The sequence below is a fragment of the Neoarius graeffei genome, chromosome 5, assembly GCF_027579695.1.
Source record: "Neoarius graeffei isolate fNeoGra1 chromosome 5, fNeoGra1.pri, whole genome shotgun sequence".
Classification (NCBI taxonomy): domain Eukaryota; kingdom Metazoa; phylum Chordata; class Actinopteri; order Siluriformes; family Ariidae; genus Neoarius; species Neoarius graeffei.
The window spans coordinates 17,923,380-17,940,170 of NC_083573.1; the positions used below are offsets into that span (position 1 = coordinate 17,923,380).

General features: G+C 42.2%; 1 protein-coding gene across 1 annotated transcript in view; it reads left to right on the plus strand.

Annotated features, from left to right (window-relative positions):
* Positions 1-16,791, plus strand: part of zhx2a (zinc fingers and homeoboxes 2a) — a 40,992-nt gene that overhangs the window by 22,762 nt on the left and 1,439 nt on the right. Inside the window, exon 2 of the mRNA XM_060921346.1 lies at positions 10,665-13,201. Coding sequence (XP_060777329.1) covers positions 10,810-13,191 — 2,382 coding nt within the window. The 5' untranslated portion in view covers positions 10,665-10,809 and the 3' untranslated portion in view covers positions 13,192-13,201. The remainder of the gene's footprint in view (positions 1-10,664; positions 13,202-16,791) is intronic.

The window sequence follows — 16,791 nt, forward strand, 5'->3', positions numbered from 1 at the left end:
GAAGGAAAATGTTATTTTCAGAAAACTGCAGCAACTTAATAACCCTCCTTGCGCGCACATTTTGAGTGATGTTTCTTTTCTCTGAGTATTTTGTTAGGTCTTGTGGAATTAAAAACCTCTCGATGTGGAGATGAAATCAAAACTTTTGTAAAGAACAACCCTGGTGACCCAAATGACTGACTTAAAGTAGGACAAAACCCACTTGATAAAATGTCCTGTATCACATTTGAACATCTTTGTTTACCCTCGGATCAACTGCTTTGAAAACAAACAAATGAATAAAGTACTGGGAGCCCTTATGTGCTCCAGGCTGGATCTGCTGGAGTGAGTTGAGGTTGAGATACGAGAGCACTGTGGCTCATGCATATTTCATGACCCTCCACTGTACTGAGACACGAGGTCAGTGCAAGCCTGAGGAAGATTAACACTAGATAACCGATCAGACGTGCCAGAAGATATTTTTCTCCCTCTGGCAATTGCATCTCTTTCCACACTAATTAAAACATGTAAGGATCCTTAATCCACTGCTGTGATGTAGCACAAGGGCAGGCCGCTCTCTCAAAGCAGTTGCTATAACTACAACATGGAAATAAGGCCCGCCTTAATTTTTAATGAAGCCCTGCTCGGACTATGACGGCGCAAACCCGATACGAATCAAGAACTTCCTGAGTCCTGAGTGGTGATTAGCCCTTACTACACTCATAATGTCCTCTAAATATGAAGAGCGCTCGTCTAAAAGGCTGATTTTTATTATTTAGTGAAATTGCATCGTGTATAGATCGCTGATGGTCTGTAAAGTAGAAATGTAGTTTCACATGCCGTCAGAATTTGCAGTGGTTTTGTTAACTGTAGATATCTGTCCTAGGTTTACTGTAATTAAGCAAAATGTCACTTTGAAAAGGTGGGCCTGCAAGAGTGTGTATTTTCTTTGTAATCCAGCTGTTTTCTGTTTCTGTGTCTAGTAGGAAATGTGTAATTAAGCTTGCTGTCAGGAGATAATGGCTCCACTGTGTAAATGAACAATTGTGAAACAACAGGTTTGTGAGATGGTTTCTGTTGAAAGATATGGTGACTGGCTTCAAGTGTTACAGAGGAAATCAGAGAAATACACTTGAAAGCAGATACGCAGAACCTTTATTTTTAAATACATTTCTGAGTGAATAGTATCTCCATCCTTGACTCTTGTATGCTGCATAAATGGGAATAAAAAAATATTATTTTTGAGAGTTAAAATCGACCGCAAAGTTGGCATTTGAGCTGCCCCACTGAGCCAGCCAGCCCTGAGGGCGTGACGTCACTGCGGTAACCGGGTTTAAGGCCGAGGCCTTTTACAGCTATAGACCAAAGCCATATAAATAAAAATTTATGGTGAAAGTAAGAAATACCGTTACCGACTTGCTCAACTAAGACTGATTACTTCATTGATTGTGGGCTGACTCATTAAAACAGGACAGGTGTTATAACTTATGCAACATACATGTACATGCATGCATTTTCACTGATAAAATGTAAAAGGCTAATTAAATAATCAGATGAACTGATAATCACCATTCTGAAGCAAATTAAATACTTATATCGGTAACTTAAACACACAATACAAGTTACATGTATTAATCTAAATGGAGGTAAACAAGTTTTTTTTTTTTTTTTTTTTAATCCAAATGAGACTCGGAGCTTACCCGTCTGTGTTCTCGCTTCTTGAAGGCCGATTGTTTCAAAACAATCTGACTTTCAGTTGTTCATTCACTTCTTTCACGTAAGGGCAAGATGGCAGCAATATCCAGTTTAGAATTAAGACAGCTGGTCCACTCATTCTCTCCATACTGTGTATTCCACCATTACTGCTCGGCTCAGGCAATTACTAAAACCCAGGATGGAATGGGACGTCACCAGTTTTAGCAACAACCGCAGGGAGGTCACTGCCCGAGCGATATGTCCCGTCCCATTCCGTCCCGGGTTTTAGCAACAACCCTCAGCTCACGCTCCAGGAGGACTGGTGCAACTGAACTCACTTTTAAAAAATAAAATAAATACTTTCCTTTTGTTTTATTTTTCTTTAATTGTTGATACTGCACCCTCTTTCAATACGGGCTTGTAGCCAACGCTCCTCAACAGATCAGAGGTTTCGTACGAGTCTTCAGTAAAAAGTGCAGAGACCACTTCATAGGTGCCCAATGTGCCCGTGAACTACTTGCAAAACGCATCCAAATCTTTGCAGTTCGAACATTCTTGGGCAATGAATGCAACGTAAATCTACCTTCTGTTGTGTTGCTGCACCAGGCAAAAACACAGCTACGTGGCATGGCGATAAATTAGCTCAAAATGGAGGATCAGAGTTGCAGTCAGCTCTGTGTTTTAGTATAGCGGAAATGGCGATGAGACTTCCTCTTGTGACATTACGGACGTCAAGGTCATTCACTCAGACCGCTACCTATATAAATCACTTTAATCGTAAAAATTACTATATTAGATTCATTGTTGGTGCTCAAAACTATTCCTGTGCCATTCTTGAGGTCTCAAGGCATTTATAAACGAAAGTGAGGCCATGGCTCTGCATATATGCTTTAACATTAGCAGATTATTTAAGTAGGTAGAAAATGCACATGGCCAACATTTGAGAGTACTGAGAAACACTTTAAATGTGATTGATGCTCCCTAGACAATTTATTGGCTATTATTAGGTTAAATTAAGCATGCTTTACTGCAGGGGTGTCAAATATACAGCCCACATCCAACCGGCACAAAGATTCAAAACAGCCTGCACGTCAACCGTTACCACGAAATGCAATTCATCATCCATCCACTATTTGGTGACAACAGATTAAGTAAACAGCTTATTTATTGACTAAAGTAAGCATATTAGGTGAAAATTTAAATTCAGTCCAAATTGCTCGAAACTGCTCTCATTGGATTCAGAATTGAATGCAGAACATGCTTTTTACAGAATTAAAATGTTTATCCGTTCTTAAGATATTACAAATAAAATATTGAAGAAATGGCTTAATTTTTAGAAAGCTGCCGTAATATTCAGTATGAGGATCGCATGGTCCAAAATGGGCCTCATTTAACCAATGAGCTCAAATGGTTTTTCTTAACTTTTCCATTTTTCAAGATATTTACATGGAAATTGACAGCCACATAGATGGTTGTATACTGAATACAAAAGTTGAAAAATTAGTAAAACCAATTATGCAAATTAGCATTTAATTTGCATTAATTATGCTAATTAGGCCAACAATGTTAAAATCGGTGCACTCAATAAAAAAAAGTAATAAAATATTTCTAGTACAATCTTTGTGCTCTGTAGGCCTTTGTATTTCCAAGTAGGGTCTACTAGTGTTTATATGAACGAATATAAATGATCATTTCGATTAATATTCACAGCTTTCAAGGCGAACCTCAAAAAAAAAAAGTGATCCACATGAATAAACAATTCACATTAACTGAATTGAAATTGACACTCGTGTTTCTGACTTCCGTTTTTTTTAAATCTCATTCGACCCTAAGATCTCAATATTTTTCATCAAAACAGTGACAGTTATTTTAAAATAGTTATTTATTCATTTAATCAGTTTAACTTGAAAAAATAAGTAGGTAAAGCTATGAAAACTCACTTCCGAGTCTCCCGTAAAGCAGAACATCAAAACTAGCTGATGGAAAATGTTGCTGAATACTTCATCAGAAACCGTGAGAGTGAGAGAGCATCCCTGTAAAAGTTATCCGATTTGATATTCACAAGTAATCCAGTCAGAAACCGATCAGAAGAGAGAGAGCCTGACTTCTTTCCCGTGACTCAAAACGCACCGGCAGTTTCCTGACATCCTGTGAGCAGACTGTACTCTCTGTTGTACCGACTTCAACCTGCCGTTACTCCCAAAGTACTGAACAGATCTTAACGAGAGAAATTTCTTGGGAAAGCAGAGATGATAAGCCTTTTAATGATAATGTTCAAGAGTTAAGCAATGACAGATTTGGAAATTTAGATGAGCGTCTGCATGCACAATTTTCACAGCACGGCCAGCGAGCGCCTTGATATGCCGCACTAAAGAAATCGCGAGCTAGCTTCTTGCTGTCAAGTGTCAAGATGTTGTCAAAGAAAAGGCAAGTTTATAGTCGAAATGTTCAGGAAAAGTGGACAAAAGCCTACTTGTTTCGGGAAGTTAACAGTAAGCAAATTTGTTTAGTTTGCTCACAAGTTGCAGTTTTTGAATGGTGAGGACAGGCAAGTTTATAGCTTATATTGAATGTAAATTGTTGACTGCACTTTCATTACTGTTAATAATTCTACTGTATGTTACATGATAAACAAAACACACTGGAATATACAGTGGTGCTTGAAAGTTTGTGAACCCTTTAGAATTTGCTATATTTCTGCATAAATATGACCTAAAACATCATCAGATTTTCTCACAAGTCTTAAAAGTAGATAAAGAGAACCCAGTTAAACAAATGAGACAAAATATTATATTTGGTCATTTATTTATTGAGGAAAATGATCCAATATTACATATCTGTGAGTAGCAAAAGTATGTGAACCTTTGCTTTCAGTATCTGGTGTGATCTCCTTGTGCAGCAATAACTGCAACTAAACGTTTCCAGGAACTGTTGATCAGTCCTGCACACCGGCTTGGAGGAATTTTAGCCCGTTCCTCCGTACAGAACAGCTTCAACTCTGGGATGTTGGTGGGTTTCCTCACATGAACTGCTCGCTTCAGGTCCTTCCACAACATTTGGCCCTTTTCCACTACCCTTTTTCAGCTCACTTCAGCTCGACACGGCTCGCGTTTCGACTACCAAAAAACAGCACGACTCGGCTCGCTTCAGCCCTGCTTAGCCCCTAAAACTCGCACCGTTTTGGAGTGGGGCTGAAGCAAGCCGAAGCGAGCCAAAGCGAGGCTGGGGGCGTGAGCAGACACTCCCCTGTGCACTGATTGGTGAGGAGGAGTGTCCTCACATGGCCACACACGCCCCGCGAGCATGCTGGGATCTGTAAACACCGTAAACCCGGAAGGAGAATAATTACGAATTACGAGAATTTCTGAAGCCTTATGCGCCTCGCCTCATCTATACGCTCTTGCCAGTATCTGTTGGCGTTGTCGGTGACAACAAGCCACAGCACCAAGACCAGCAACACTAACGACTCCATGTCCTCCATGTTTATTGTTTACTCTCCGGGTTGTGAGACTACCGCTTAAAAGCTCACTGATGTCACTGTTTGCACCGCCAAACGACATCACGTGACGTCCACCCACTTTCGCTAACTCCACCCAATGTGTCCACCCACTTCCAGCCAGCACGGTTCAGCGCGGTTGTAGTCGAAATGCAACTCCAACAGCCCCGCTCGGCTCGACTCAGCACGGCATGGCTCAGCCGCGTTTGTAGTGGAAAAGCAGCAATTGATTGGATTAAGGTCAGGACTTTGACTTGGCCATTCCAAAACATTAACTTTATTCTTCTTTAACCATTCTTTGGTAGAACGACTTGTGTGCTTAGGGTCGTTGTCTTGCTGCATGACCCACCTTCTCTTGAGATTCAGTTCATGGACAGATGTCCTGACATTTTCCTTTAGAATTCGCTGGTATAATTCAGAATTCATTGTTCCATCAAATGATGGCAAGTCGTCCTGGCCCAGATACAGCAAAACAGGCCCAAACCATGATACTACCACCACCATGTTTCACAGATGGGATAAGGTTCTTATGCTGGAATGCAGTGTTTTCCTTTCTCCAAACATAATGCTTCTCATTTCAACCAAAAAATTCTATTTTGGTCTCATCTGTCCACAAAACATTTTTCCAATAGCCTTCTGGCTTATCCATGTCATCTTTAGCAAACTGCAGATGAGCAGCAATGTTCTTTTTGGAGAGCAGTGGCTTTCTGCTTGCAACCCTGCCATGCACACCATTTGTTGTTCAGTGTTATCCTGATGGTGGACTCATTAACATTAGTCAATCTGAGAGAAGCCTTCAGTTGCTTAGGCCAAGTTTACATTAGACCGTATCTGTCTCGTTTTCTTCGCGGATGCACTGTCCGTTCACATTAAAACGCCGGGAAACGGGAATCCGCCAGGGCCCACGTATTCAACCTAGTTCGTATTTGATCCGGTGCTGTGTAAACATTGTGATACGCAGATACGCTGTGCTGAGCTCTAGCTGACGTCGTCATTGGACAACGTCACTGTGACATCCACCTTCCTGATTCGCTGGTGTTGGTCATGTGATGCGACTGCTGAAAAACAGCGCGGACTTCCGCCTTGTATCACCTTTCATTAAAGAGTATAAAAGTATGAAAATACTGCAAATACTGCCCATTGTGTAGTTATGATTGTCTTTAGGCTTGCCATCCTTCCACTTGCAAGTGGTAAGTGACGCGCATGCCCGATATGCACTGGGATCACACACACAGCGGCTCAGTCCCGAATCACTGCTCGTGCGCTTCACTCGCACGCTCTGTGAGCTGCGCAGGGCGGGAGTGCGCACCCTGCAGAGGGCACTCGCTGTTCAGGCCGGAGTGATTTGGAGCGCAGGATGCCTGCGGAGCCGAGCGTATCCGTGTATTGGCGTTGCTGTGTGCACGCGAATCGTGTATTGGCGTTGCTGTATGCACGCTAATCGTTTTTAAATACGTTAATCTGATGATCCGCTGATACGGTCTAATGTAAACCCCACCTTAGAAGTTACTCTGGGGTCCTTTGTGACCTCGTCGACTATTACACGCCTTGCTCTTGGAGTGATCTTTGTTGGTTGACCACTCCTGGGCAGGGTAACAGTGGTCTTGAATTTCCTCCATTTGTACACAATCTGTCTGACTGTGGATTGGTGGAGTCCAAACTCTTTAGAGATGGTTTTGTAACCTTTTCCAGCCTGATGAGCATCAACAACACTTTTTCTGAGGTCCTCAGAAATCTCCTTTGTTCGTGCCATGATACACTTCCACAAACATGTGTTGTGAAGATCAGACTTTGATAGATTCCTGTTCTTTAAATAAAACAGGGTGCCCACTCACACCTGATTGTCATCCCATTGATTGAAAACACCTGACTCTAATTTCACCTTCAAATTAACTGCTAATCCTAGAGGTTCACATACTTTTGCCACTCACAGATATGTAATATTGGATCATGTTCCTCAATAAATAAATGACCAAGTATAATATTTTTGTCTCATTTGTTTAACTGGGTTCTCTTTATCTACTTTTAGGACTTGTGTGAAAATCTGATGATGTTTTAGGTCATATTTCTGCATAAATATAGAAAATTCTATAGGGTTTACAAACTTTCAAGCACCACTGTACTTTTAATATCCTGGGAATGAATGGAAGTTGAATTTTAAAGATGTTCCTATTGAAACTACAGTGTTTTGCAAAAGTATTCATACCCCTTCAGTGGCGTGCACAGACATTTTGGGGGGCAAGTGCTCTGGGGGGAAAAAGGGCACTTTTTTGCACATGTGGAACACCTTATTATAAAAGTCTGAGATTTAACCCTCCTTTTGTGTTCATAATCATATCAAAGTTTTAGGTATTTTTCTGTAGTTCCATCTTTAAAAAGTCTGATAAAGTCTGAAAGTCTGATCTTCCCGTCACTGACTTGAGTCTCAAGACTGTGTTTATTCACAGATTTCCGTGCGATCATCTTAAAATTTGTAACGAAATATACACACTCAATGGGTTCAACGGAGCTCTCCTTTATTTGCATAACGGCGTGCATACTAGCATAACGTGATATTCTTAATCATGTTATAAAAACAGGTCGGAATTGATGGAGAGTGGGGTTGCCTCAGTGGTTTAGGCTACATTTAAAATGTTGTTCAGTTTGTTTCTCCATATGGAAAGGGAGCAAATAAGCTGGCAAAGGCTGCCATGTGCAGTTGTTTCTGTATGTGACAGGCTACTTCACGACAAAATAATTACAGCTTGGGCTTAGAGGGCAAACAGTACATTTTCACTCGATTCATGTGTTACCTGGCTGGTGGGGCAGGGGAAGAGCTGACTGACTGCCCGATGTGTTGTCTGCGCTACGACAAGGCCGTGGCTTCCAGGACGCTATGCTGCTGCAACCTCACATTGAATGCACTGCACGCTTGTTCACGTGACAGAGCAAGAGAGACAGAGGTCCGGTGTGTGCGCGGAGGGGGCACACATCGGGACATTATTTTCACACGCTTTTAATGCCGCGGCTTTTCTAAAAGATCATGTCGACATTGGCCTCAGTAAACTGTAAAAAAAAAAATTCAAAAGGGCACTTTTTTGGACAGAGGGCAGAGGGGCAGGTGCTTGAGCACCACCTCGTGTCTATCTGTGCACGCTACTGTACCCCTTGAACTTTTTCACATTTTTCCACCTTACAACCACAAACTTAAAAGTTTTTTTTAATTGAGATTTTATGTGATAGACCAACACAGAGTAGCACATAATTGTGAAGTGAAACGAAAATGATAAATGGCCTTCAAAATTTTAAACAAATAAAAATCTGAAAAATGTGGTGTGCATTAGTATTCAGCCCCCTGTACTCTGATACCTCTAAATACAATCCAGTGCAATCAATTGCCTTCAGAAGTCATCTAATTAGTTAGAGTCCTACTGTGTGTAATTTACTCTCAGCATAAATACACTTGTTCTGTGAAGGCCTCAGTGGTTTGTTAGAGAATGCTGAAGAACAAACAGCATCATGAAGACCAAAGAACTCACCAGACAGGTCAGGGATAAAGTTCTGGAGAAGTTTAAAGCAGGGTTAGGTTATAAAAAAATATCCCAAGCTCTGAACATCTCAAGAAGCACTGTTCATCATTCAAAAATAGAAAAAGTATGGCACAACTGCAAACCTACCAAGACATGGCCGTCCACCTAAACTGACAGATCGAGCAAGGAGAGCACTGGTCAGAGAAGCAGCCAAGAGGCCCATGATCACTCTGGAGGAGCTGCAGAAATCCACAGCTCAGGTGGGAGAATCTGTGCACAGGACAACTATAAGTCGTATACTCCACAAATCTGGCCTTTTTGGAAGAGTGGCAAGAAGAAAGCCGTTGTTGAAAGACAGGCATAAGAAGCCATGTAGGGGACACAGCAAACATGTGGAAGAAGGTGCTTTGGTCAGATGAGACCAAAGTTGAACTTTTTGGCCTAAATGCAAAGCGCTATGTGTGGCGGAAAACTAACACTGCTCATCGCCCTGCACACACCATCCCCACTGTGAAACATGGTGGTGGCAGCATCATGCTATGGGGATGCTTTTCTTCAGCAGCGACAGGGAAGCTGGTCAGAGTTGATGGGAAGATGGATGGAGCTAAATACAGGGCAATCCTGGAAGAAAACCTGTTGGAGGCTGCAAAAGACTTGAGACTGGGAAGGAGATTCACCTTCCAGCAAGACAATGACCCTAAACATACAGCCAGAGCTACAATGGAATGGTTTAGATCAAAGAATATTCATGTGTTAGAATGGCCCAGTCAAGGTCCAGACCTAAATCCCATTGAGCATCTGTGGCAAGACTTGAAAATTGCTGTTCACAGACGCTGTCCATCCAATTTGGCTGAGCTTGAGCTATTTTGCAAAGAAGAATGGGCAAAAATTTCAGTGTCTGGATGTGCAAAGCTGGTAGAGACATACCACAAAAGACTTGCAGCTGTAATTGCAGCAAAAGGTGGCTCTGCAAAGTATTGACGCAGGGGGGCTGAATACTAATGCACATCACATTTTTATTTGTTTAAAATTTTGAAGACCATTTATCATTTTCATTTCACTTCACAATTATGCGCTACTCTGTGTTGGTCTATCACATAAAATCTCATCTCATCTCATCTCATTATCTCTAGCCGCTTTATCCTTCTACAGGGTCGCAGGCAAGCTGGAGCCTATCCCAGCTGACTACGGGCGAAAGGCGGGGTACACCCTGGACAAGTCGCCAGGTCATCACAGGGCTGACACATAGACACAGACAACCATTCACACTCACATTCACACCTACGGTCAATTTAGAGTCACCAGTTAACCTAACCTGCATGTCTTTGGACTGTGGGGGAAACCGGAGCACCCGGAGGAAACCCACGCGGACACGGGGAGAACATGCAAACTCCACACAGAAAGGCCCTCGCCGGACCCGGGGTTCGAACCCAGGACCTTCTTGCTGTGAGGCGACAGCGCTAACCACTACACCACCGTGCCGCCCCATCACATAAAATCTCAATAAAAAACTTAAGTTCGTGGAAAAATGTGAAAAAGTTCAAAGGGTATGAATACTTTTGCAAGGCACTAAACTGTTAAGTTTTTACTGCCAGGCTGGTGATGACAGGCAAGTTTATAGCCGATTGACATACTGAATGTAAATTGTTGACTGCACTCATTTTCGTATTAAAAGATATCAAAAAGTTGGAAGTGTATTGAAATGGAGTCAAATGAACTGAATAGGAAATTAGCCTATTCATTGTTTTACTGATTCCCAATGAAAGTGTTCAAAACTTATTGAATAAACTAATCATTTTGCTGTGTAGATTTCATGGTTGCGGTTTTTAAATGGATGTTCAGTGATTTGGCCCTTGATGACCAAGAAATTTAGTGATGTGGCCCTCAGTGATAGTTTGACACCCCTGCTTTTGTGTATTGAAAACTACTACTTGTACTAAAGAACGTGTTTCAAATTCAAATGTTGTTCTTTTGCATTTGTTTAGATCGTGTGGCCTGCGATGAAGTCTCATGAAGTCACCTGCTGGAGCTGACATTAATGGTCAGCAGAAATATTCTCTAGCAAGTCCCCAGACAGAGATCCATTCAGTCCTTTGTCAGGGTTTCCCTGTCATAGTTCCACAGTAGGTCATGGCCAGTCGAAGAAAGTCTACCACTCCTTGTATGATTCGGCCAAATGACTTGTTGGACCAGGATATAGACGACACTGTGGACAGTACAGTGGAGAATGGATCTTCATGTGTTCCTGCTAGTGAGAATTGGACTGACCAGAGGAATGTTGTAAGCACTGTACCATCAATAAATGATTCGGAAAAGCCCGAGGCAGAAATTCGCCCACAGAAGAAGGTGCTGGGAGGCTACGAGTGTAAATATTGTACCTTCTCCACACAGAACCTTAATGAATTCAAAGAACACGTGGATTCCAACCACCCTAATGTCATCCTCAACCCTCTGTATCTATGTGCTGTCTGCAACTTCAACACAAAAAAGTTTGACAACTTGACTGAACACAATGAGAAATTCCATCCTGGAGAGCACAATTTCAAATTCAAGAGGATAAAACTGAACAGTCAGACCATCCTGGAGCAGACAATTGAAGGTTCAAACTGTGCAGCCATTTATGATGTTCGGAGTCCTCAGTCAGGAGAGGACCTTTCTCCTTCAAGCAAATCCATGGTTCTGAAGAAACCAAAAACTGATGGCAAGCGCCCTCTGGGAGACAGTCAAACAGAGAAGCTCACCCCAGAGTTATCCAAAAAACAGATCACTGCAGTGAATGTGAATGGAACAGTCATCATCCCAGATGCAACACTCAACGAGGGTCTCTCGCACATAATGCCGTCCCTGCAGCGTCCACCTAACTACAGTTTAGTGCCAAAAATCGCTGTTCCTCTAAACACATTGAAATACAATGCGTCCCTAGATGGAAACCTGACTCTAATTACTTCCTTTAACAAGTTTCCCTATCCTACACAAGCTGAGCTCTCATGGCTCACTGCAGCATCGAAGCACCCAGAAGAACAAATCAAAGTATGGTTCACGACCCAAAGGCTAAAACAAGGCATCAGCTGGTCACCAGAGGAGGTTGAGGAAGCACGTAAGAAAATGTTCAATGGAACTATTCAGCCTGTTCAACAAGCATTCACTGTCTTACCTGCCCAGCTGACTCAATCCACAAAAGCCTCCCAATCCCTTATTCAGACTGTCCCTTGCCAAGTTCTTGGACAGTCTGGCTTGGTGTTGACACCAGTAGCCAATGGGTCCAATGCAACTTCTGGTCCGCTTGCACTAACGGTTTCAAATCAGGCAGCACAGGCTGTTAAGAGGCCCCTCATGTCCCCTGTTGCTTCTCCAGAGGTGAAGAGGCCTTCAATAATACAAACAGTTCAGACGACTAATAAATCGGTCTCTCCTACCCCCAGTCTTTCTTCAGATTGCAAAAAAACACCAGGCCAGATGAAAGAGCTGATGGCCAGCTATACTCAGTGCCAGTTTCCTGATGACGAAGAAGTGTATCGTCTTATTGAGATGACTGGCCTTTCCTGGGGAGAAATTAAAAAGTGGTTCAGTGATCAGCGTCTTGGAAACCAAAAGCCTGGACTGCCATTAAGGGCTGACTTTGCATTGAAAGAAAACCAGCCTCAGAAACCTGTAGCCACCAAGTTTCCCCTTCTGGAATGGGTAAAGGGAAAATCCTCAGAGCAAATGAAAATGTTAGAGGAGTGTTTCCAGAGGACAAGCTTTCCGTCACAGGCCGAGATTGAAAACCTGGTGATTGACACTAGAATTTCCAAAACAGAGATTGATGGCTGGTTCACGGAGCGTCGTGCTTTAAGAGATAACCTTGAACAAGCCTTGCTCAACTCCATGGGCTTTAAAAGACTGGACAGAGGAGCTCTGAATGGGATACATGAGCAGGAAGCCCGGTCAAGGTCCTCTCCCCTTCCTCTTCTAACTTCTGTTTATCCTGAAATTGACAGCAAGTCTCTTTACCTTCTGAAAGAGGTTTTCTCGCAGACACAGTGGCCGTCGCCAGAAGAGTACAGTGAACTGGAACTCCAGACAGGGCTTCCTCGTACAGAAATCGTACGCTGGTTTAAGAATAACCGATCTGCTCTGAGAAATGGAACCTTGGAGTGGATGGAGCAGTTTGAGAATATGAGCAACAAAAAACACAACGGGCAGAACAGCTTGCCGAGTCCAGAACCAGCCCACAGTGTTCTCCAGCAAAATTTCCCAGAGGCAAAGCTACTAAACCTAGAGGAGGATGACAAGCTGGCAGAGCGCTCGAAAGTAGTCAGTCAGGACATAGTCAATTGGGTTACCAGTAAGCTCGGTCACAACATGCAGGACATTAGCAGGAGCAAGGACCAACATGAACTGGTGACGATGGACAGTGGGAGATGGGTTAAAGTTTCCATGGCAGCTGAGAATGAAACAAAAGACTCTGAGGCACGGAGAGTGGCCACCGACCTTGAGGTTCTGACCACAGAACACACAGTGACGGGATGAACTGAGAAAGGTAGGCCCAGTATTGTAATGCATTACAACTACGTGCGTTACTCCCCACTTTATTGGAACCGTGCAAGCACCTGAACATGCAGCAATACAAAGTAAAATGGCTGTGCTAGGAGATTCAGGCATTGATCCTAATATCTTAATATCTAACTAACATTTTGCAGCTAGGAGCAGCTGTGTGTTAACATTATCCACAGGGATGGACAAACGATAAATACCTAAGCTAGCTCACCAGCCAACAGCTGGGGTAAAAGTGGTGGTCAGCTAAGCTCACTGTTCACAAAGCGTTATTATCGATGGGATGCCTTGCTAGTCATTAAAATGCCCTACACTTGCGTTGTTTTGTCCTGCTCGAAACGAACAAACTGATAAAAGTTTCTTCCGGGTTCCCCGTGAAGTGATAGAGTGAAAGAGCAAAGGATTTTACCAAAAGACGATGAGAAAGGTGGCTCTTGAACCTTTCGCTGCAGTAGAAGGGAGCCAAGTCAAAGAATGCTCGAGTTTGCAGCGATCACTTCGTGAAAGGTTTGTAAATGCCTCTGATTTTATTTCGTTTGGATTCACAAGTCACCTTTCTTGCCATTTTCCATTATTTTGTGATATTTTGAAGTTCAGGAGATCGGTTTTTGTTTACAGTTTGATTATATTCGCCATATTGTAAACTAGTGAACGTGTTCACTATCAGGATGTCGAGCAACCTTTATAAGGACGATGTAGATTGGGCTCCTACGCTGAGCTAGATAGGTAAAATAAATTGGATAATCCACGGAAAAAACACAAAAGCAGAGCTTACGAGTAAACAGCATGATGCTGCTTCCGTGGCCATGCAGTTACAGTGAGCTGTGATGACTTCTCCATCCTGTTTCACCAATACCCAGGTCTTTTAAAGGGGTTTCTGTGAATGATTTATCTGGTTGAGAAGAGCAGGGAGGATTGAGACTCGAGCGGCTGTGGTTTATTTACATACGATACGAAAATTTTCTAGCATCCAAGCAACCATCTGCGTACAAAAAGCCCAAAAATGTCTACTTCCCCAGGCATAAATAATACAGGATTAATCTTGTAGTGTCCCGACTCCTAGCTCTTTAACCCAGCCTCATATAAAAAGTTGTACACCTCCGTGCTCTTCCAGGTTTCCATCTGTTTGTCCGTGTACAGTAGAACGATGTCTGCAGCACCAAGTAGTTTGAGATGTCGGGGAACTCGACGGATGGATAATTTTCCAACTCCTAGGAAAAATCCTTTACTAGCGTGCAAGGATCTATCCCATTGCAAAGAGAAACTTTCTGAAGGTATCTTGACCATGCATTGACTTCTAAACTGCGAAAACAGCCAGATGGTTTCACTGGCACTTTACATAACAGCAGCCAAATCGTTTTGCCTGACCACCACTTCATTCACCGGGAGGAAACTCGCAAGCAAAAGTCACGTGACTGAATACAACCTATGAAATCCCCCATGTACTTCCCAGTCTCATGTTACGATTGCCCTAAAAATCCAAGTAACATAATGTAACTCAAAAGTACAATGAACTGATTGTGTGCATTGATACAGAGCATGGAAAATAAGCGAGTACCTGAATGCCTGGGAGAGACAACTTTAGCTCCAGTCACTGTCCTTTCCTCTCCTCAGGTCTCTGCTAGTGAAGCAGTGTTTTTCCTATTCCTTGACATAAAGGCATGTGTTTGGCTAACTCTTTATCTACGAGCTGTGGTGTTCTCTTATCACACCACGGCATTTTTAGTCTTGACAGTGTCCTCATATTTTGCTTTAAGCGTTTAAGTATGAGGTGACTGTTGTGCTTGTATTACTTATAGATTTTGTGCTATTATACACTATATTGCCAAAAGTATTTGCTCACCCATCCAAATTATCGGAATCAGGTGTTCCAATCACTTCCATGGCCACAGGTGTATAAAATCAAGCACCTAGGCATGCAGACTGTTTTTACAGTTTGGAGCTGGCCCCTTCCTCTTCCAACATGACTGTGCACCAGTGCACAAAGCAAGGTCCATAAAGACATGGATGACAGAGTCTGGTGTGGATGAACTTGACTGGCCTCCACAGAGTCCTGACCTCAACCCGATAGAACACCTTTGGGATGAATTAGAACGGAGACCAAGAGCCAGGCCTTCTCGTCCAACATCAGTGTGTGACCTCACAAATGCGCCTCTGGAAGAATGGTTAAAAATTCCCATAAACACACTCCTAAACCTTGTGGACAGCCTTCCCAGAAGAGTTGAAGCTGTTCTAGCTGCAAAGGGTGGACCGACGTCATATATGGATTAGGAATGGGATGTCACTTAAGCTCATATGTGAGTCAAGGCAGGTGAGCAAATACTTTTGGCAATATAGTGTATTTGGCTCCGTTTAGTCAGTTTCCACATCCCTTCATATTCCTGATTCTTGAGTTGATTGTTTGGCATTTATTCATGCAAATTAATATGTCTAGTAAGAAGAGTTCCTTCCTACAGGTAGACTGTGTCCTCGGCGTGGGGTGCTGGGATTCAGAAAAGAGTAGCAGTACAGCATACACTAGAAATATATACATTGTGTGTTATGATAACTTCATTTGATATTAGGCATGTAATGATATATTGTGTGACCTGTAATTGCAATACAAATTTGATGGTATGAATTGATGACTTGAGAATATTTTCAGGCTGTATAATAGGGTGCATCAGTTGCCCCCTAAAAATGAAAAGTTCCTCCAATCATGATGCATTTTTATGTTCCTTTTGGTAAGAAAACACACTGGGTGAAATATTTTGACAAAATTCAAAAGTTTAATGGTGGCTCCAGGAGCTCAAAGTTAGGGAAAAAGCTGCTATTTTATGACTTATGACACAATTTCGATCACTTTTCATGAAACATTATGGCACCTTATAGAGTATACCAAATATCTTAGATACACGTTTTTAGTACATATTCTAAATATATTATCAAGCACAGTTTGAGTTTTAGCTGTTCATTGAATCATTGTTCAACTACTTTTAAACAAACAATACAAATGTATTATGAATCACATTAATGCTTCTCAATCCCTTGCAGAGGTTCTTAACATGATCTCTGGGTCACAAGAAATCAATAAATGGAGTCCAACGTTGTGATTCAAACCTTACGTGAAAACATAAAACAAGTGTTTTTTGGCAAAAAATGAACCTCATGGTGCCACCATTAGACTTTTGAATATGGTCAAAAAATTTTACAGGATGTCTTTATTGGTGAAAAGGAACACCCAAACAAAAATGCATCAGATTTTATGAAAGTGAGGGCAACTGATGCACCCTACTGTGTAATCTGTTCTTACTAGCTGTAATGGTCTTTAGCCAGCAAAGGGCACAATAGCAGGAATGTGTGTGACTTCAGTGTAGGCAGAAGTAACACAGCGCTAATGCTGCAAGAAAACAAACAAATCTAAAATAGGAAAGAGCTGTTGTGTGATGGTTCAACAAGAGATCGAAGCGCTCTCTTTACAGACTTCTGAAGGCTAAAGAAAAGAGAAGCAAATTGAGGTAGTACAAATGTTCATAAAAGTTTAAGAAAATGTCTTAACAGGCTTTTAAATTTTACTCCAACCTTTATAAGTGTAGA